Genomic DNA, 23985 nt, shown 5'->3' with positions numbered 1-23985 from the left:
GATGATGATGATGATGATGATGATAATTTCATGTGGCTATTGTTGACGTGGTGCAGCTCTTGTAAGGTAGATCTTCTGGCGAGGATGGGTGGCATCTACTGTGTTTAGGAAACCTGGTGTTAGTATTGTATGTTGGAGGATAGTACTGCATGTGGTATATGAGTTGCAGGAATACTGGGGACAGCACGAAAACTCTGTCCCTCAACTAATGGAATTAGCCGATTACGATGAAATTTCCCGATGCGTCCGGGAATCGAACACAGGCCCCCACGGTTGATGGCTAAGACACTGGCCTCTCAGCCGAAGAGTCGGCATGATGATGATGATGATGATGATGATGATGCGGATGTAAAGTCCTCAGCCCAAATGCTAGTCGCGTTCCTGAGTGCTCCACAACAGAAAACCTGGCGTCATTTAACAAAGTAGTAGTGAAATGAGGAGTGAGGTAGCTTCCCGTTTCTTTCTTCACTGACCCAGAAGGTACTATTATATTTCAATCCATCAAGTCCAATGACACGTAGATGTGACCATACAAACCGTACATTCAGACGTTTCTTCACACGGACTAACAGCCTAAGGAATGATACATATCCAGAGCCTGTTTCCAATCATTTGACCAGGTCAGGAATGGTGCGATTGAAGCCTCCATCTAGCGAGAGGATAGGAATTTTACCGACTGCCGAAGCCTGTCGCACTCCTCTGAGGAAATGGTTAATGAATGACAGATGAAATGAAAATTATATTGGAGAGTGTTGATGGAATGCAAGGTCTCGGAGAAAAACCCGTTCGGCATCCGCTTTGTCCAGCACAAATCTCACGTGGACTAACCGTGATTTGAATCACGGAACCCAGCGGTGAGAGGCCGGAGCGTTTCCAGCAGAGCCAACGGAGGCTCTCCTAAGGAATGATGTGTACCACAATTAGGCACACCTCAGTTACTTTCATGAGACTTGAGACTGGTCGATAAAATAAATTAGTACACTACATCTCACCAGTAATGGATCTGGGCTAATTACTTCCTATTAAGCCTTTAATGAACCGGTCGTAGAAGTTGAAACTTTCAATGAAGAAAATTCAAGAACATCAAAATTAGTCGTCCTTGTTTTTCTTTAACCGATACCTTCATTTTTCGAAGTGTCGGACCCCTTCACCCCTCCCCTTCTGATTAATGTTAATATAGGATGGTCGCCTAGTTGTACTTCCTCTTAAAACAATAATCACCACCACCACCACCACATGTTATGAAATATGGACTAATTAAGGTACATTCCATGGATAGACACACAATTTTTAACTTAATCTCTCTCTGTGGGTCAGTGGTAGAGTCGGTACTCCTGATTGCAAGCTGGCGGGTTCAAACTCGGAATCGGTTCTGTATGGTGTTCGGTGGAATTTTTAATTGTTTAAGGCCCGATTTCACTTCGGTAATCCATTTCTTCTTGCAGGCTTTCCCTATACCTGTTGTGGGGAAGATCTTGTTGGTGAGCCGGCAGGGGTCCATGCGAGTCAAGTAAGCATAGAAGGCTAGGCACCATTTCCTCATGGATGTGATTATGTCTTCCTGATGATCATAGAGCTCATTTTTTGCCTGATCCTATCGGTGGCATTAGTGGCGGCGATAAAGACCCCGCAAACTCTGCGGGGGGGGGGGGGGGGCATGGCTTGTGAGGGGCCTATGACACTGTCTCTTATTTCAATAGCTGAAGAGTGATTTTACATATTGATAAAGCAGCACCACACAGCACACTATCATTTGTATTGCAGAGGGTTATTGCAAACTTGGCCGTCGTAGTGCAGAGCTTCTTTCGTCAATAGGAGTACAGTAGTTATTTCAGACAGAATGCGAGCTTCCCAACCTGTTCCAATAACAACCATCCTTTGCTGCCACTCATAACAATCAACAAGGCTTTTGCAATAATTAGCCAGTTCTGAAAACGCAGTAGTCAGCGAAGATGCGATAACAAAGACATCCTCGTTATCTAAACTCCACATACTGAAGTTTCGAGACTGTTTAGAACTCTCTGCAGTCAGTGTAGCTAAATAGGCCTACGATGGACGGTTGAGGTGTAAATAGTAGTAAATTATTTGGTCTTAGGAACGAGATTATTTCTTAATATGGTGACGGTCAGCGTATTTTGGTGACTATAATTGGAATATGCACTTTGTGTGTTCGTACCATATAAGTGTATTAGTTTTATTCCTTCGGATTTGAAAACTAAATTGTGTAACTTATTATTATTATTATTATTATTATCATCGTCGATGCTGTTCATTCTAATAATATACAAACTTGTACTACGAGGTAACCTTGTAACTTTCCTTACCAGGAAACGAGGGGCCCCCCATTTAATTATTGCGGGGGGAGGGAAAAGTATTTGGGTGTGTGTATGTGTCATTGCTTTTCTCATTGAACGAAGAAGTGCTAATGCAACCTACTGACTCCATGAGTTTAACTAACACCTTTCGTAGCAATCACATGTCCTGTCCGTGCTCTGAATGTCATTGACTCAGCAGCACTCGTACCTCAATAGCTTCAGTACTATCACAGCCATACATTACGAAGTATCACTGGAAGTCAAGACAAGGGAAAATGCGACCAGTAACAATATTTTTCACGGTTCAAGCAAGTTGAATACGATATAACGGATCGTGGTAGACCTGTAAACTTCGATTCGCGTTAAACCCCTCCATTTGCACCCCTCAAGATTTCCATGGCTGGTATACGGCTGGGTTGTACCCTAATTTATTAAGATCACGGCCGATGCCTTTCAAGTCTTAGCCCTTTCTGTTCCCTGCGTTGCTGAAAATCTAGCCTTGTCATTCCGGCTTTGAACATATAAAAAATGAATTACAAATTTTAAAAACCGTTCCCCGGAATTGTATGAATTTTGATATAAAAGTAGCTGACTAACACAATGAAATGGGCATCGAGAAAGCGAAGGTCAGATTCAAGCTTCCGTATATAGATTTGATCCTACCTCCTGTGACAGCACAGACTAAATTACATCTCAAGCAGTGAAAATTTGCGGACAGGACCCACGACCTTGCATGCCAATTTCGTATTAGTCGATGAACGATGAGCGCGAATAGCTCCTTCCCATTTCATCCATTGTTTTGCAGTATCTACTCTTATAATGTGATTGTGATTTTTGTAACAGGTACATGCTATTTTATCTGGCACATATGTTATGGGTTAGTATATCAATGTTGTTTATCTTATATACACGCGCAAGACAATGATCGTGTTGACGAATTGCTTCAGTTTACTCAAACTGAGATAATTCTGAAAGAAAAAAAATGAGGATATCAAAACGACCGATACTTCCAATTGTTCGGCGGTATTTTTATAGGGCCATGGAGGCTTGTTGTGTATGCAGGAGGAGGGCTTAGCGGTGACTTCGAAATAGGAGGCCTTGGTCTGCATACAAATAAGATATCGCGTAATAATGATTGTATCTGTTACTATTGTGCTAGGAAAGACCTGCTACTTACACTCACTTGTAGTGTTTGCACGTTGAATATAACCTACGTGTTGTGCAATTTTTCATATATACACACCAAAACATCGGTGATCTGTAACACAGAACAGGGTGTTTTGAAATTAGTTCAATTGGAATAAGATCCTGATCATATAATAGCTGAGAGGAAAAAGAATGTTGTTAGACTGAAATTACGTGAGGAAAAAACCCGTTATTTTTGTAATATCTGAATCCATTTCTTTTCAGTTTCGACTCAGTCTGCTGAAAGCCAATATCCAGTATTCGGGAGATAGTGGTTCGAACCCCACTGTCGGCAGCCTTGAAGATGGTTTTCCATGGCTTCCCCATTTTCACACCAGGCTGGGGCTGTACCTTAATTAAGACCACGGTCGCTTCCTTCCCACCCGTAGTCCTTTCCTGTCCCATCGTCGCCAAAAGACCTACCTGTGTCGCTGCGACGAAAAGCGACCTTTTTTTTTGTAAAGTCTGCTGAAACTAATTTTTGAATGTAAATTAATAAACTTCCTCAAAAAGCAAAGTATACGGTAACAGAATTATATCTGTAAAAAAACAACTTAATTAAAACTGAATGACATGTTTCTTTCTATCAAATCACACTCACAAATATTGTAGAAATGTATAAACATGTTTAAATTCTTAAAAACTTGAAATATGGATCTCACGTTAATGAATTCCTCACTTCTCTCCATTCTAACTAGCCTAAATGTTTATACATTCCTAAATATTTTTGAGTGTGAGTTGATTGAATCTGATGATGTTCTTTCAAGAACGAAACATGGCATTCTAATTTAATAAAGTTTTCTTTTTTTTAGGTATAATTCTGTGACCATATGTTTTCTTTTTCAGGTAGTTTATGCATTTATTTATTCAAAAATTAGTTTTGGCAGACTGAAGAATATAACAGTTATAAAATTAGCGTATTTTCTATCACTGTACTGTAATATATACCTTAGACTACTGAGGCTGCTGTATCCGCAGTGGGTGGGGGCGGTAGAATAACACCCACGGTATCCCCTGCCTGTCGTAACGGGATCCCAGGGGTTCTCAACTTGGGAGATTGGGTTGGCGATCACGGGGCCCTGAGCTGATTCGTGGCATTTCTTCCACATACTTGCGCCAGGCTCCTCACTTTCATCTATCCTATCCGACCTCCCTTGATCAACTTTTGTTATTTTCTGACGCCGACGCTATTAGAGCATTAGAGGCCTAGGGAGTCTTTCATTTTCACGCCCTTCGTGGCCCTTGCCTTTCTTTGGCCGATACCTTCATTTTCGAAGTGTCCGATCCCCTCAATTATTTTCTCTCTGATTAATGTTATATAGAGGATGGTTGCCTAGTTGTACTTCCTCTTAAAACAATAATCACCATCCCCACTGAAACTACTGTTGTCCCAGATATCGTACAAGTATTGTCGTGGTCAGCGTGATCTCATCAGTCTATTGGATTAGTGGTAGTGCCGGCCTTCCGATCCCGAGATCCCCAGTTCAAACACAGCAGATGAAGTCGGATTTTTGAAGGGCGGAAGGAAGATCATTCGACATTTCATTTCGTAGGCTAGCGGCACGTAAAAGATCTGGTAATACATTCGATGTTTACCCGACAAAATTAATTATAACTAAGCCGTAAATCGACCAACAGATACCTGGTTTACCTTGCCATCTGGTAAAGTAAAACGGAACGTCGAAATTGACGGACAGGCAGCCAAAATGGCGTCAAATCAGAATGTCTGCAACACGATAGCTGAGACCGTTGTGGTTGTCAACGTGACGTCCTCAGCCTATAGCTGTTTTTGTATCGTACTAAGTTCGGTGGCGATGGGATAGAAAAGAATGAGAAGCAAGCAGTCGTGTCCTTAATTAAGCTGTGAAAATGGGAAGCCGTAGAAAACCATCTTCAGTGCTGCCGATGGGAGGGTGCGAACCCACCATCTTCCGAAAATAAGCTTACAGCCACACCGCCTATAGCACAGCCAGCTCACTCGATAATCAACCGTACTGCTTGGCTCCCTTGACGGGGTCCAGAGACTCTCTTATCAGGCAGCTTAACAGATAGTTGCTCGTCAGTTTTTATATTTAATTAATTCATCTCCTTCACAGTTTTGACCTCATTTTAGCTTCATGTTAGTTGATTAAGAATACATTTATTATTATTATTATTATTATTATTATTATTATTCATGTCGTTTCGGGCAACTGTCATTTCAACTGTCTCCTATTTCGGACTTTATTATTTGTGCACTACTTCCACATTCGTTGCCGGCGTTGTTCCTCTCTTTCTTCGGTCCACCCTTCCCTGTTTTAATCGTCTTTTTTTGGAAACTCTTGTGGTCTTGAAGTTTCTTAAGTGGGTTACTCTCCAGGATATCATGTGTGATGTCCGCCTCTTGTATGAGTATTTTATTTTATGGAACTCATTTGTGTTGTTCAATCACCTCCGCAATTTTGAATTTCATCACATAACCTATGTATCCACAAAAAGACCCAAGTTATTTTTAATAAGAATCGTATTCTGCTTACTTGGGAGTGGTCGCATGTAAGTGCTCTCTGATATAAACTACTTTTTTTACACGAATTTTAGCTTACTTAGATCCCTATAGAAAATCAATTTTAAATGGCTCGATCCTTAATACGATACGATGATTATCGTCAATGCAGTTTTTCTCCGTTTAGCTCAGAAGTGAAGGAAATTGTTGTCCATTGCGACACACTATGTGAACCGAAAGAAAAGAGAAGTCTGCACTCTTTCTGACAGTGTTTTTTTAAGGATAGCCTAATGTAACGAACACTCATTTCTAACATGCAAAATTGGGGCACAGCACATTTATTCTGCAGTCTCAATATTTGTATTGAACTGGGAAGCTTGTTATTATTATTACTGTTTGCTTCTTAGTAAATACTCTCTTTAGCCATTAATGAAATAAAATGCGTTGCCTCTATCTTTTTTTTTTTTTTTGCTAGGGGCTTTACGTCGCACCGACACAGATAAGTCTTATGGCGACGATGGGATAGGAAAGGCTTAGGAGTTGGAAGGAAGCGGCCGTGGCCTTAATTAAGGTACAGCCCCAGCATTTGCCTGGTGTGAAAATGGGAAACCACGGAAAACCATCTTCAGGGCTGCCGATAGTGGGATTCGAACCTACTATCTCCCGGATGCAAGCTCACAGCCGCGCGCCTCTACGCGCACGGCCAACTCGCCCGGTGCCTCTATCTTTACATCCACCCACTTCGTGTAGGCTATCGGTTCTCTTTGCGTTCATTTTAATTAAGTAATTGCTCTTCCATGTTGGTTGGTTGATTAGAAAAGAGACAACCAGCAGTCCTCACAGCTTTCACCACGATTACTTACCGTTCAAGGAAAACAGCTTTGAGGTTTTAACCGTTGTTTTATACTATTGAGAAATAACTCTCCCCAAGGTGGTGGTCATTTTTTTCTCGCTAAACGTCTGTGTTGTCGTGTCTTTAAGTGGAAATGAAGTTTACCATTTTCTGGACACGATAATTTGTGGCGCTAATAGCTTTCCAGAGAAAACGTACTCAGGCGCTAAGAAGGCTGTGGAGGTAGCTTGGCCGATGTGCGCGTTAATTTCAAAACCATTGATAAAATTAATAAACGTCTTGCTTGCAGCTGAACTGATCTGTTCTGTTGCGTTATTGAACGTGCAGTCGATTACTTAATTTTGTAAGCACTTTTCTATATGTGATTGCCTTGGTGTAGTGTGTGTTTTTTGTCTTAAACTTCAGTTCTAGTTCTAGGTTGATAAGAAACACTTTGATTTCTCTCTCTGGTATTCTAGCCTTTCTCCAGTGTGTTTCTCAGATATCGGAAGAACAATGATCTCTTGCTTTCTCACTCCATTCATAAAATTCGTTGCAGTCGACTTACTACAAAACAGGGCAGATCTAATGTAATAATAATCGTATCCCCTCTGCTACCGTGCCCTGGCATTTTGATGTGATGCCATTTAAGCTGCCTGCATGTCAATATCGACGCTCCATTTTACTCTGTTAGGTGACCGAGAAACGGATCTATGTTAATTAGTTTTGTCGGGTGAACACCAAATGTGTAACGAGAGATATATTACATGCCGACATCGTACGACGTGGAGTGGCGAAATGACTTTTACCCGCCCTTCAAAAGTCCTACTACTTCTGCCAGGTTTGAACCGCGATCTTCGGATTCAGAGGACGATACGACACTACACCATCAATCTGTAGAGGAAGTCTCTAAAGTGACAAGTGGTAATTATGGTAGTGTGGAAAAGCAAGAAGACGCAATCCCACCTACTTCATTAGAGAAATGTCCACCTCCGTAGTGTAACGATTACCATTATTAGTTGCCGTCCTCGGGGGCCCGGGTTCGATTCCCGGTACTGCCAAAATGTAAGATTGCCAGGAGGGCTGATATGTGGTTAAAATGGTACATGCGGCTCACCGTAGGTGTGCCTGAAAAAAGTTGCGCCAACTCGGAATGTGAACACGAGTTTACTTACGTTTTAGAGAAATGTATGGAATTGTACCACCGGGAAGCATTAGATTGAGAAATTAATTGTGGACTGAGTGGCCCAGATGGTTGAGGTGCTGGCCTTCTGACCCCATCTTGGCAGGTTCGATTCTGGCTCAGTCCGGTGGTATCTGAAGGTGCTCAGATACGTCAGCCTCGTGTCGGTAGATTTACTGGCACGTAAGAGAACTCCTGTGGGAGTAAATTCCGGCACCTCAGCGTCTCCGAAAACCGTAAAAGTAGTTAGTAGGACGTAAAGCAAATAGCATTATTATTAGGAAATTAAGTCTTAAAGGAAGGAGATGAATATTGTTACTTTGGTAGTAGAACTAACGATGGCAGAAGTAAGGGCACAAGCAGTCTAGCATAAGCAAGGGAGGGCTTTCTAAAGAAAATAAATTTGCTCATTTCGAAAATTGATATAGGAATCAGAAAGGTGGTTTTGAAGACTTTCGTCTGAAGCGTTGGCATTGTATGGAAGTGAAACATGGATATAGTACCTGCGTAGAAATGGAAAGGTTAGCACAGGATAGGATGGCGTGAAGAGCTGCATCAAACCAATCTATGAACTGATTACTCATACAACATTCTAAATATACACGATGATAACCTCAGTGTCATCCTGATTTTTTTTAAATATGTGTTTTAACGTCACGACACAGGCGGTCTTATGGCGGCGATGGGATAGGATATGGCTAGGAGTGCGAAGGAACTTACCGTGGCTTTAATTAATGTACAGCTCCTAGAATTTGCCTGGTGTGAAAATGGGAAACAACGCAAACCATCTTTATCGCTGCGGACAGTGGGGTTCGAACACACTTGTCTCCTGAATGTTCACAGTTACAAGACCCAAACCGGTCATCCTTGAAAAGGTAATAATAGCGAACATTCGGAACAAATAAGGCGGAAGTATAATAAATAAAAGGAATTTTTTTTTTTTTTTGCTAGCTGCTTTACGTCGCACCGACGCAGATAGGTCTTATGGCGACGATAGGACAGGGAAGGGCTAGGAGTGGGAAGGAAGCGGCCGTGGCCTTAATTAAGGTACAGCCCCAGCATTTGCCTGGTGTGAAAATGGGAAACCACGGAAAACCATCTTCAAGGCTGCCGACAGTGGGGCTCGAACCCACGATCTCCCGGATGCAAGCTCACAGCTGCGCGCCTCTACGCGCACGGCCAACTCGCCCGGTAAAAGGAAATTGTACTCGTCCCTGAAACTTCCGAGGAATATTTTGTTTTCCTTTTACGAGAATGAAAGAAGCACTGGTTTTGTCAGTTCATGATTTTTATTAGATTCTTATCACATTCTGGCCATAGAATTCCATACATTTCTCCAAAGAAGTAGGACTGCCACTTGTTTTGAAAAGTCGGTATCTTGGCCACCTAGTTTCAAATGGAGATTAGTTGTTACCGTTCATAATTCTCGGGGAACAAGAAAGAAAATGGAATGTGTTTCTAAATCGGAACTGGGTCCGCTGTCAGTTATGCTTTCCTGTCATACTTCTGAATGAACTTTCGGTCTCCACTTCTGACACGCAAATGAATGTTTCTTTCAACGAAGACATGGCGGTAATGCTGTGAATAAAAGCGTGGAGTAATTGGATCATGGTTCAAAGTGGCCATTCAGTGCGATATTTCAAGAGCAGTGAACATAACACGACGCTCAGCCTCCCTGTCGACTCGTTCATGCAAAACATCTGCCTCAAAGGACAGAAGAGGGACTCACTTATATCGATTATTTTCAACATGGGATTCGTTACGGTGTATTAGGCGCTAACCAAGCTGAGTGAATGTAGCCTTTATAAGGCCAAAAGTATATTTAGAAAATATTTGAAATGCCGCAATTACATCCACAAGAATCTCAACGTCTTTTCATGTAATAATAATAATAATAATAATAATAATAATAATAATAATAATAATAATAATAATAATCTGATGTTTCGAGTCCTTTCAACTGGTATCGGCTTTAAAAGACGTCGGTATGTTGGATAAGTTATTTGTCATGGGAATAAACATTTTAATGGTAGGTCTACCTGTAAAGCTGCCATTAGGTCTTAGACATTTAAAAACATTTAAATACCGAGCTCGATAGACTGCAGTCGCTTAAGTGCGGCCAGTATCCAGTATTCGGGAGATAGTGGGTTCGAACCCCACTGTCGGCAGCCCTGAAGATGGTTTTCCGTAGTTTCCCTTTTTCACATCAGGCAAATGCTGGAGCTCTACCTTATTTAAGGCCACGACCGATTCCTACTCACCGGGCGAGTTGGCCGTGCGGTTAGGGGCGCACGGCTGTGAGCTTGCATCCGGGAGATAGTGGGTTCGAATCCCACTGTCGGTAGCCCTGAAGATGGTTTTCCGTGGTTTCCCATTTACACACCAGACAAATGTTGGGGCTGTACCTTAATTAAGGCTACGGCCGCTTCCTTCCAACTCCTAGGCCTTTCCTATCCCGTCGTCGCTATCTATAAGACCTATCTGTGTCGGTGCGACGTAAAGCCACTAGCCAAAAAAAAAAAAAAATCCTACCCACTCCTTGCCCTTCACTGTCCCATCGTCGCCGTAAGACCTATCTGTGTGGCGCGACGCAAAACAAAATGGTAAACATTTCGAGCAAGATCAGAACTAACAACACGGTAATCCTGGTTATCTGGCAGGAAGAATTCACAGTATGTTTCAAGCCCCTAAAACAAAACAACCAATGCAATATAGGGAGACACCACTTGGTCACAAAGTCACAATATTGTCAGCTGAAGTTCGTGGCGAACCATAACTTCATACGACGGACACAATTACCTATTTCGCGGGTTTTATTAAATGTCAAATGATATATTTCTTTCTTGTGGTAATGAACGTAACAATTGAGAAGTGAAACAATACGGAAGATGGAATAATTGGAATCTGAAGCAAAATGAGAAATTTTAATGAAAAATATCGGAAATCGGAAAATATCCCGCCAAATTACATGCAAACTTTTCCACAGGTTCCATTCTTCGGTCGTCCTCGATCCGTAAGAAAGTCTAGGAGTGAGTTTATAAATGGATATGTTGATCAAACGACCATCATCTGTGTATGAAATCAATTTTTCGTTAGAAATCTAGTATAGTGTGCTATAGCGCGGCACCTTTAAAACAGCTGATGGAGCTATGCTTGATGACTAAGTAACCACGGTTAATATACAAGGAATGAGTAGTGTGTATTCATGGGAACGTAAGTTCTGAATATTTTGGGTTGTAAAAAAGAGAATTTATTGCTCTGAAAGAGTAGAGATTGCTTTCCCTGGCTGTAGACAACACGCTTGGTCTTTCGATGTCCTGTGCCGCATAGGCAAACGCGCCAGGCGCCAGCAGGCCATGTTCACTGACAGGATACAACCTGTAAGCTAGAACTATGAACGTCCTACCAGACGAAGTTTTACGTGATTCGAAACTTGTAAGACAACACGATGAAAGATCATTACTTTAACCGAGAGAGTTGGTTGCACGATATGGGTCGTGCAGCTGTGAGTTTCCATTCGGAAGTTGGTTGGATTGAATCCCACCGTATGCACGCTGAAGATGGTTTTCCGTGGGTTTCTGTTTTCATACCAGGCAAATGCCGAAACTGTACCTCCGTGCAGGTTACGACCACTGTCATTCCAATCCAGTGTTTTCAACTCTGTTTGAAATCTAACCAACAACGTAGACTTTTCCCACCATAGCGGCGATTTTAAACCACTAGGATAACAAATCCTTCACGTGTCAGCTCAGCAGACTTCGATACCTTTCTCAAAGATTCACAACTCCAAGAACCTGAAGTTTAACCACGAGTCCCCGAGCTGAATTCAACATTGCTTGCACTGTGTAGTGCCAGACTTCTAGTCTTCATCCTTCCTGTCTCCTCACCCCCGAAGTTATGCTAATTCTTGCCAGCGAAGGTGTCTCATTTTTACAACTTCTTTCCTTGTAGATCTTGCCTTTATGGAACTGCCTTCGTCAGAAATGGGATTTGTGGTGATCTGGGTTTCAAGCCCTTGTAAAATAAAAAATAAGTGATATCCAGTATTAGAAGATAGATTCAAAGAGCTTGGCAGTGTCCAATTTAAAGCCTTCCTCATATCGGCTGGGTAATCCTAGTCTAGGAAAGGAATAATGCCGCCAAGTATAGACGGAATTATGTGTTTTCATCTTATTTTACCAGTCTCTCAACAGCTGTAAGTTAGTCCTAAGAATTGAATACACTCGCCTAGAAAGTGTAAGCTGCGAATGTGTGGAACCTAATACGTGCACAAGTAATTAATTACAGATTCCTAACCCAATATCTTTATTATGTTGGCCTCATAATAAAACTATTAGGCCTACTGAAACGAACGTCCTATGGAGGTGGTCGTGTAATTACTGGCACATACAATGAGGAAAAAAGTGACCCTTATAAAAAAATATACTGTTGTTCAAACACCACCTTTGTTCGTGTGAAGTTGAAGTTAAACTCTTTATCATCTTAATCATTATTGACCACATCAACCCAGGATACTACGATCTCTGTAACAGGGAACAATAGCCTATATAATCAAGGATGAATGAGAATTTGACTACCGTATCAATTGTTTCGACTTCAAAGACTATGGGACATTGTATCATTGTTTATCTCGTGAATTTCCAACAGCTACGATTGTCAACTATTAACGCGCATCTGATGTTAGTTTACACTACTGTCCAGGCATTTTTCTACATCTGTGCGTGCTTAATTAAAAGCTGAGTTCAAGAGATCAAGTTCAATTTAGAGCTTTCCTAACCTTTGTAGGTAAATTAAAAATCGTCAGATAGTATTTACAAGCGCCATCGATACAAATGGCTGATGACTCTCGACCCCATCAGAAACCATCTTTATTCTTTCTCCTTATAGGTACAGTACTACAATTGAACGGTAAAGATATGAAGGAAGGAAACAAGTAAACTTGATTACATGACTGCTGATAACGAGATAGCAGTCATGGGTCATCTAATTTTACGTTGAATCAAATCAAATCAATCGCCACATGCATTTACGACCGCCGCAGGGACCTGGCATGCGTTGATGGGTTAAGTGGCGTATTTCCTAAATAAGTTGGTGGAAGAGTTCCTTCGCGAAATTTATGTGAATTTGCTTTTAAAATGATGCGGGTAGTATCGTTCAGTATTATTTTAAAATGATTCCCGCAGAAAAAAACAGATACTCTGTAGTTGAAGTTTCTTCTCTTTTGCTACAATGTTTAATCAATTAAACTGTAGCGTAAGGTGTTGCAGTTGTCATTACTTTGCCGTTCGAAACCTACATTTAAGAGATTATTTTCTTGAGGCAGAATTCTCTCCTCAGTCGCGCTGAATTGCAAGGGAGGAAAATATATTAATAAATACATCAGTCAATCATTACCTCATTTTTTGAACGTCTATTTAAACGGGACTTCCAAGGGGAACAAGATATGGTAGATCTACTGTGTGTATATATTTTGAATCATGGTGAAACAACTTGCCTGCGAACCATGGAATATGCAGGATCCATTAATCCACACATGTGCGACTGTAGTGCAATTGCACCCACTCCTTTCACAGATGTTCACCTGCCCTTGTTCTTCAGGTAATGTCGTCGTTGTTGTTGGAGGAACTGCCGCCGTTGTCATAGTAACCGAGAAGAACAAGGACAGTAACATGTAAACAACGACGGCACCATTGTAGAGACGGGTAGCATCCGCTGTTATCGTGCCACCCATTGTACACAAGTCACAACAACCATTTCTTCCTCCACTTAAAAACGTGTTCATCCACTGCGATCACCCTCGTCATCACTGCACCACTGTGACACTTCCATCACGTTCAGCGTGTGGAAACAGACTGGCGGGCATTGCTGCCTCCCGCTGGCTCCCGTACAAGTCTCAACTCCTCTCCTGAGCAAAGAGTTTCACAAGCGGAAGACACTCCACTCGATCAGAGGAAGATGATTTTACGCACATTATGAGCACTGAATTTGTACGGGTTTTCTCCCCGATGTAAGGTCATGTCCAATAAAACTCGGAATGACGTAATGCCGATTTGCTAGACAAAATAGAATTGAGCGAAAAGAACGCGTTTATAATTTGTTAATTTCAGTGGTTGTTGGTTCCTTTCCAGCCCGTATTTCATTCATAAGTTAGCGTGTTAACTTACAATATGAATGTTACAATGAATGTATTGAGGTTGAAGGCTGGGAACCGAAAGAGTTGACCGTGCGGTTTGGGGCGCACAGTTGTGAGCGTGCATTCGGGAGATAGTGGGTTCGAACCCCAGTGTTGGCAGCCCTGAAGATGGTTTTCCGTGGTTTCCCATTTTCACACAAGGAAAATGCTGAGGCTGTACCTTAATTAGGCCACGGCCGCTTCCTTCCCACTCCTAGCCCTTTCCTATCCCTTCGTCGCCATAAGATCTACCTCTTGGTGTGACGTAAATCAGTTGTAAAAGTAAAAGCTAGGAAGAAACTACTTATGCTCGGAATAATCAGACTTTCGGCGTTAAGTCACCATGAGGCGGAAAAGAATCCAAGTTATTGTTCAAAGATTGTTATATTTGAGTCAAATGTTCTCTGTTTCAACTTCCTCTCGTTGTTACTACAACCAGTGACGTGAACTTTTTAACTTCTCTTAAAACAATTGAAACATAAAACAATAGCTTATATAATAAATAGCAGATTCGATCCTGGCTCAGTTCAGTGGTATTTGAAGGTGCTCAAATACGTCAGCCAGCTTTGTGTCGCTAGATTTATGAGCACGTAAAATAAGTAATGCGGGACAAAATTCAGGCACCTCGGCCTCACCGAAAGCCGTAAAAGTAGTTCATGGGACGTAAACACCAATAACATTATTACATATTAAATATTATTAATGTAATCTCCTTGTTAGTTTCTCATATTCACAATAACATCTGCGGCCAGTAATAATAATAGTCTAATTAATTAATTAATTAATTCATTCATTCATTCATTCATTCATTCTGCGGCTATCTGTGAGCCACGCTTATACAATCTGCGTGCCCATCTCTCACGCAGACTAATACCAAATAGCTTAATATGTAAGCTATTTGCTAATACCCTTTTCTTTGCACTCTCGCCAAAGATCTTAAAGCGTTTGGCTTCTCCTTTCCCGCCCTTCCGCCGAGATGTTTCATGGCTTGGTCAGTCGCTTTTAGGGTGCATTCCTTATTCCCGAACACTTTTTCTAAATGTTGTTCTGTCCTGTATCTCTTCCATCTTGTCACTTACCTTTGCTGGGTCCTTGTGCGCCTGCGTTAGCCACTCGGGATATTTTTTCCATTTTCGTAGAGAAGTAGTATTCTGTTGGCCAACTTCTCTTGATTCATCCTTCGAATGTGTCCATGAAGGTCATTCTCCTTTCCATCGTCGTCGTCGTAATTTTTTCGATGATTTTAGCCTAATAAGAATACAAATCCCCAGGTACTATCGGCCCCGAGGGGCAATTGACGTATTAAACGACCGCTGCTCAGCTCGAAGACCTACAGATTATGATGTGTCGTGTGGTCAGCGCGATGAATCCTTTCGGCCGTTATTCTTGGCATTCGAGACCGGGGCCGCTATCTCACCGTCAGATTGCTCCGCAGTTGTAATCACGTAGGCTGAGTGGACCCCGAACTAGTCTTCAGATGCAGGTAAAAATCCTGACGTGGCCGGCAATCGAACCGGGGAGCCTCCGGGTAAGAGGCAGGTACGCTACCCCTACACTACGGGACCGGCTTAATGATAATAATACAAAACACATTGAACCACAAACGTTGGTAACAAAATAGGCACAATAAACAAGGTTAATCACTTCAAATATTTAGGTGAAATCATTGAACCTACAGATACAGAAAGAATAGCACAAAAAGCACGTGAACTCAAACTCGCTACTTTCATGTCTGTTACTTCTAACTTATGAATAAGATATCCTGAGTCCACCCAGCTTTCGCTCCCGTAAATCAAACTTGGTCTGAAAACAGACCGATGTAAAGATAGTTTCGTCTGGGAGCTGACTTCCTTCTTACAGAATACTGCTGATCGCAACTGCGAGCTCACTGCATTAGCTTTACGACAGCTTGGTTCAATCTCACTATATTACCATCCTGGGAGAACACACAACCTAAATACTTGAAATTATCGACCTGTTCTAGCTTTGTATCACCAATCTGACATTCAATTCTGTTGAATTTCTTACCTACTGACATCAATTTCGTCTTCGAAAGGCTAATTTTCATACCATACTCATTGCACCTATTTTCAAGTTCCAAGATATTACACTGCAAGGCTTTCGGCACAATCTACCATGAAGACCAAGTTGTCAGCATAGGCCAGATTGCTTACTACATTTCCACCTAACTGAATCCCTCCCTGCCATTTTATACCTTTCAGCAGATGATCCATGTAAACTACGAACAGCAAAGATAAAAGATTACAGCCTTGTCTAACCCCTGTAAGTACCCTGAACCAAGAACTCATTCTACCACCAATTCTCACTGTAGCCCAATTGTCAACATAAATGCCTTTGGTTGATTTTAATAATCTACCTTTAATTTCATAGTCCCCCAGTATAGCGAACATCTTTTCCCTCGGTACCCTGTCATTCCAGCATTCCAAACACATGTGTCTTTGAGAGTTAAACATATAAACATGACTCCCGCCATTTGACGGAATGCTGCGCACTGACTACAGTAGTAGATTGAAGCCAAGATTTTGAAAAATCGAACCTCGATGGCTCTGATTGAACTCCTTGGAAAACACGTAAACGCCTCACGTCACTCTGTGAAAATATTCTGTTGTCAGCCATGTCGAAATGGAGAATTCATGGAGTTCAAAAGATACATTTTCATTACGTGGAAAGTTTGAAGTATAAACTCAACAGCACATTAATTTTCTCGTCACAACTTTCCTATCGATTGCTGCTCTTATATGCTTGTAGGGCCTATTACCCAGGCCTTTATTTAGGGTGCTTGACGCCCTGGGTACAGCCCATTTTGGCGCCCGTTTTATTGTGTTATAAACGAAGCTACAAATTGTGTGGGTTGTTGATTATTGATGCACAAAATCGGCATTTTAAAGGTTGGATTATGAAGTGAATTGTTGAAAATATATATTTTTTAAATTCTAGGCATGATAATAAATTATTAGTCTACGTAACGAGAATATTCAATGAACTCATTGACTTCAAAATATGTTCTAGGATCTACGTGTGGACGAAGTACGAATAGTGCACGTGTATCATTGTTGTCGCTCCAAAAGCATTGATTGCCGGGCTGAGTGACTCGCGATTGAGGCGCTGGCCTTCTGACCCCAACTTGGCAGGTTCGATCCTGGCTCAGTCCAGTGGTCTTTGAAGGTTGTCAGAACTCTTGTGGGACAAAATCACGGCACCTCAGTGTGACTAAAAACCGTCAAAAGTAGTTAGTGGGCCGTTAAAAGCATTTATTAATTATATAAAATAAATGCAGTTTTCCTTATTAAACGTCCTATTATCCTTTTACAGCTTGTTTAATTGGTCGTAAATTCCATACTCTGTGGAAATACAAAAAAAAGGAAAAAAGCACGTTAAATACACACACATGTAGCCTACTTAACTCACAAGAATGAAAATGAAAATCCACAGCCTGTTTCCAGTCATTCGATCGGGTCAAGAATGGAATGAATGAAGCCCCCATCTAGCGGCGAGGATAGGAATTGTGTCGGCTGCCGAAGCCTATCGCACTCCTCTGGGGGAATGATTAATGCCTGAGAGATGAAATGAAATGATATTGGAGTGTGTTGCTGGAATGAAAGATGACAGGGAAAACCGGAGTACCCGGAGAAAAAGCTGTCCCGCCTCCGCTTTGTCCGGCACAAATCTCACACGGAGTGACCGGGATTTGAACCACGGAACCCAGCGGTGGGAGGCCGGCGCGCTGCCGCCTGAGCCACGGAGGCTCCATAACTCATAAGAATATCATCATCATATTATTAATTATTAGGATAATAGTGAAGCAGCATAGCCTACATGTCGAAAAGTGAAGAAATTCGTACAATGTAACTATATTTTTTTATTTTTTTGCTATTGGCTTTATGTCGCACCGACACAGATAGGTCTTATGGCGACGATGGGACAGAAAAGAGCTAGGACTGGGAAGGAAGCGGCCATGGCCTTAATTAAGGTACAGCTCCAGCATTTGCCTGGTATGAAAATGGGAAACCACGGAAAACCATCTTCAGGGCTGCCGACAGTGGAGTTCGAACCCACAATCCCCCGAATACTGAATACTGGATACTGGCCGCACTTAAGCGACTGCAGCTATCGAGCTCGGTAACTCTATTTTAACGGTGTTCAAAATTATTTTTAAGATATGAGAACTTTTTAATGATATGGTAGTTAAAAAGTATTGCTTTTATTAATTTATGAAGTTCAGTGTCTAATGTAAGTGTATTAGTGAATGGCCGTAGCCAGTAAATGACCATATACAGTGTAACACCTTAAAAATCATCTGAGGATCGAGATGGCGATGAACTAAAAAAAAAAAACTATTTTGAACAAGGACCACTAGGAAACGGGTCATTCACAAACCATGTGTACCCGTAGTTCATGTTTCGTTTTCCACTAGTAAAAAAAAAAAAAAGAGCATTGGTGTGATCGGTAGCCTGCGGTATAAATATGCCTTATTGATATTTTCGGATCAGTCAACATGTAGGCTATTTATACCTCCATATATGCTGGTACTTTTCCTGTAATATGTTGTAAAAATATAGAATTAATTAGCCTATTGCCAGTTCTTCATGGATGCAGTACTTTTGCGTCGGTCTCATGGCACAGGCCAGAGTAAAATGCCGGTCGTAATACAATTTTCTTCACTTCTAATACGTTGACTTTCACGACCACTAAATGGCATTATAATAATATCATCATAGACAATTGGTTGCGATCTGTCAAAGATCCTATTGGTTTAAACTGTACTGGAATATACTGTGTATGATCCCTTGCTCCTGTAGATCGGTTTATGTTGGTCAAACATGTAGGAAGGTAGCAACAAAGGTTAAAGAACATCGCAGGCACTTACGTCTTTGCCAGCCAGAGAAGTCTGCTGTGGCAGAACATGCCATGCATAATGACCATCAAATAATTTTTGATGCAACTTCTGTCATGTATAAAGAGAAACATTTTATACCTAGAATCATTCGTGAGGCGATAGGAATTGCTAAATACCCGAATAATTTTAACAAAGGCGACGGCTATGTAGACCTACTGAGTAGATCGTTGCTACCCTCCATAGTTGACTCAACATCTTTCTCCATGACTCCTGGAGGCCCTGGAATGAACTATATTTCTAAAAGGGTCTCTCTGTCTTGAGTCTGGTTACTGTGGAGTGGCAGTTGCTATTGCGTGCTTTCTTATTGCTCTGAAGACGGTCCTGGTCACAGGATCGAAACGCTTCAGCAGATTATTACATTACGCGACCTATTATCCCCAAATTATTAGGCCTATAATGTTCTTCACTCCTCGTTGTGCCTCATTTTGGGGCCGGCATTGTCTTTTGAGGTTTTCCTATAACTCCATAACCTTCTGTGGTGCTATTTGAGGATCCAGATATCCTACGGGCTGATAACAAAACAGACTTACATAGAATTAAGAAAATTAAGTCCTTATAACTCGGTTTCATTTCTGATCATTTACCGGTGCAAGAGTAGTCAACAAATAGAACGAAATGGCCATTGATTGATGTTCAAGCAAACAGGAAGTTTGTCATCATGATTCTTTGCTTTTTTTTCAGGGTACTGAACCAAGTAATTAAAATCTTCATTCTTCAGACATAAATGAGAAAAAAGGCCGTACTCTTACATAATTCATATCAATGAGTGTATGTAAATGAACAGTGTTATGGATCGTACCTAGGTATATAGTAATATACTGGAGCACATACCCTATTTCCTTTCGATAAAAAAGAAAATAAATTGACATAAAAATATTATTCCTCTGTGGATCAGGGGTAGAGTGTCGGCCACCGGATCCGAAGATAACGGGATTCAAACCTGGCAGAGGTAGTCGGATTTTTGAGGGTGGAGAACACTCCACGTACGATTTTGGCACGTAAAAGATCTCAGGTCACATTTGGTGTTTAGGCCTACCAGGCGCGCAGACTTCAGATAATTATTGGGGAGGGGGGGGGGGGGGGGGAGGCGGGCATGATTAACATGAACAAGGGCATGTGGAATGATGAACAATTATTAATGCAAACATTCCTATACCATATTAACAATATTCACAATCAAACAGTAAAACAGAACAATAATGGAACTTGTTCCTCAAGTACATTTTCTGAATGAATCTTGTGTACGGAGTGTTCAATAATATTCACAAATAAACAGAAAATATAACTTGATTAATAAATACATATCTTGATGTAAATTCTTATGTATGGAGTTATACAAAATAACCACAAGTAAACAGAAAAGGTAGAACGTTCTTCAGAAATACGTTCTCTGCATAAATGTCCTATTACTGAGTATTGTTCATTTCATCATATGTCATGTGAAAAGCTCTACCACCAGATGCGCCGCCTTAACAATCTCCATTACGAAATATAGTTCTCTGAAGGAATGCCCGCTTTCTGATCTCATTTCTTAGTATAAAATCATCTGCCACCTTATTCAAATCTAACGCATTAGCACTGCTGAACTCCACGTTTCAGTGTAAAGAGACTTAACGTCTAGGAGGAGATTTTTTTTTCTTTTCTTTTTTTAGGGTGATAGTGGTGGTGGGGCAGTAAATGCCTTGCCCCTCCCAAAGTCGGCGCCACTGGTGTTTACCCAACAGAATTAATCAAAACTAAGCCATTGACGCCCAAGAGAGATTCAGGGTGCTTTGCCATCCAGTAGGCCTACATTAAATCGGAACGTCGAAATTGACGAGAGTACGAAGTCGGTTGTTCATGATATGTGTTTAGAATTTTGCTGTAAGCTGTTCTTGGCTATGTATACTTTACTTTTAAATTCACTCGAGAACCGATGCGCTGAGCGATAGTGACGACTAGCCCGGTGCACGTTGATGGACACGCGTGACGTAAGGAGTCCAAAGATCCTGTAAAGGGAAGAGATGTGACTGAAAACCATTCACTAAAGCAGAGGTAGGCCTAATCAAACCTTTTCTCATCACGGAAACTTGATCCAGTAAACTAGTATGTATGTTGGGTATTCAGCCCGAAGGCTGGTTGGATCCTCAACAGGTTCACCATTAGCTGTCAAAGATGGCCTAGGTGTCACTGAAGAACAATAACGTACAATGGGTGATTGTTTGGTCCGGCCTGTCAATATATTATTATACAAAAATGCAAAGTGTACATATAATATGTAGAGTTGAGGTTAGAAAGGACAATGCTTAATGTTAATGTGGTAAGATGTTATAGCTTGAGACTTAGGTAAGGTAGATTTTGATGTAAATACGCTGACGAAGGGAGTTAAGGCTCCCGAAACATGTACGTATAAATGATTCAAATATTAAAATATATTGACAGGGCGGACCAAACAATCACCCGTTGTACGTTATTGTTACTACGAGTCAATACGGACCAATTAAGGACCGATATGGTCAAGTTTGTCGACTTTGTCACTGAAGAGGCGTACTAGGGAAATGAGGAGTGAGGTAGTTTCCTTGCTTTCCTCACTGAGCCAGAAGTTGCTATTGCACATCAGTCTGCCAAGCCCACTGAAATGCGTGCACCAACCGACCCTATGAGCGACATTTTCACACCATTCATAGCAGGGACTGGCTGCATAAAGAATGGCATTACTAGCGTCACTCATGCCTCAGCCACTTTCATATTGTCAAAGCCAAGGATAAGACAGAGACGGATCAATGAAAGTAAGAATTTTATTCTAGCCCATACAAGAAGACATAGTGCACTGTAAACACTACATCTTGCCAGCAAAGGCCTAGTAAGCTAGTAAATAGATGTTAACATTTGCAATATGTTTGATAATAACTAGAGCCCGGATTTCCATGCACTATCATATGGCAAAACATGCACAATAAAATGCACAAAATTCAGTTCCTTTTGAAACATTGTACAACTATCGTAATTTCTCCAATACAGAAATACAGAAAATGATCTTTCTACGTCACAAGGAGTGACAGGTGCATACTTAAATGAAGACATTTGGAACAAAGTGGGATCAAATTGTACGTCTTTTGCATTTTCACCTGAATGCGTCTTATATAACTTTGACGAATTGAAAGTCAGGATTTGAACGGATCTCTTTGTTCGACCTACAGTATCTCTAGCTGCCGCAGCTACTTCTCCTCCGTGCGCTTTGTTGCAGATACTTTTGAATATCCTCAGTAACTAGTAACGATTGCCTGCTGTGATAACAAAGACGTGTGACGAGTGGGAGTTCCGGGTACGAAATTCCAGGATAACAACGGAAGAGGGTTCAGTGCAAAACCAAGGTTTGTAAGCTGCTATCTTATTTACGCGGCGTCACAGAAGTGTGATACAAGTTTTGTCTTGTTCGTCTAACATAAGCGAACAAATGAGCCGTCAATGAGTAATGCACAATTTAAGGTTCAGTTTATAGCAATGTATAACTGAGACTCCTTATTCCTAAGAATTACAGAGATCGACGTGGGGACCTCGGAATTACATCAATGTTTACACAAGCAACAGATAAGAAAGTGCTTGGTTAATTGGATTATAGGACATACTGTATAACGTGGAAAAACGGTCCCAAATTCTGCACACCAACATCAGTAAAAGGCACTAACATACAAATTAACATTATATATGCGCCAAAGACAGAAGAAAAATCATGATATGCATTATAAACCCTCACGGAGTATCTCACTCATTTGAAACGTAGTCGCGCGGAGTGTTGACAACACCCCCAACTATCATTTCACAGTACAACCTACCTAAAGACATTTTTTTCCAAAATTGTATTTTATTATGTGTAATATAGATTTGCAAACGAGTCTGGCATGTGAAAATCATAAAATGCGCAATATTCATCTGCAAAAATCTAAGTACCTATACGAGAAAATTGAAATTATTACTCAATTTCTGCATTTCAGTACAAAACAGATTAATACAAGAATATTTTTGAATTACACTCAATGTACCTGTTATCAGATTGAAGTAAAGACATGTAAGAATACATTCCACATAACACAAGGTCAGAAACGTTGTCTGTATCACTTTGTGGTTCACCTGAATCTTGGTAACATTTTTCACACACATTCCTCATATTATGTTTCAGACAAATCATTCTACAACAGCGATCACAGTACAATTTAGTCTTTACAATTTTGTTTCTAGGGCATACTGTGCACCGTGTTTTTTTTCGGAGCTCGTTCTCGGACGTTTGTCGTCTTACTGGGGTCATCAGCACCAGCTAGTTTTGCCTCTTTTTCCCGAATGGTCTTCGGCAGGCTTTCGGTATGGACTCTTTTACGCATTGTGGAATTCACTATCATTCTCTTCCAAGTTCACCGCAGGAACATTCGGTGTACAAGTTTCTTCTCAGGGCTGTTTGAAGAAAATATGATCTGAGCGTCAATTCCAGCAAGAATACTGAAGAATACTGTTAATGGCCAGCGTCTGCATTTCCGTGATGTCGAATATGTCCCAGACATTTGATCTACTGTGTCGACTCATGCTTTAGTCATATTGTACATTGTTACAATTGCAGGTTTCTTTTCATCTCCTGTACTAGTATCAGTTTCATCACCAAACTCACAATTGTCGGTTTCTTCTGGATCTGGCTAATCGAAATCTTCTTCACAACTTTCATTTTCTTCTAAAAGTTCGGTATTCTAGCCTCCTGCCGTTCATAGCTACACATTTTCACAGAAAATCGGCACTCAAGCGAGAACTGATTACTGAGCCGAAATGTTACAATAGTGGTCACGCGGGGGTATGACGACACCCCACGTGTGAAGAAAGAGCGCTAACGGCTGTCGCAGCAATTCTAATTATAAGCACTCGCTCAACACTTC

The 23985-nt window shown here is 41.2% G+C and overlaps 2 protein-coding genes across 2 annotated transcripts in view; one reads left to right on the top strand and one right to left on the bottom strand.

Moving 5' to 3' along the window:
- be (ben) overlaps window positions 1–13841 on the bottom strand; it is a 90779-nt gene extending 76938 nt beyond the window's left edge. The window contains exon 1 of the mRNA XM_067156331.2: window positions 13492–13841. Coding sequence (XP_067012432.2) covers window positions 13492–13779 — 288 coding nt within the window. The 5' untranslated portion in view covers window positions 13780–13841. The remainder of the gene's footprint in view (window positions 1–13491) is intronic.
- hiw (highwire) overlaps window positions 1–23985 on the top strand; it is an 815007-nt gene that overhangs the window by 555237 nt on the left and 235785 nt on the right. The gene's annotated exons all lie outside the window — the stretch shown is intronic.

The sequence above is a fragment of the Anabrus simplex genome, chromosome 12 (assembly GCF_040414725.1).
Source record: "Anabrus simplex isolate iqAnaSimp1 chromosome 12, ASM4041472v1, whole genome shotgun sequence".
Classification (NCBI taxonomy): Eukaryota; Metazoa; Arthropoda; class Insecta; order Orthoptera; family Tettigoniidae; genus Anabrus; species Anabrus simplex.
The sequence above is the reverse complement of the archived record's forward strand: the minus strand, read 5'-3'. Positions and strand labels throughout refer to the sequence as shown.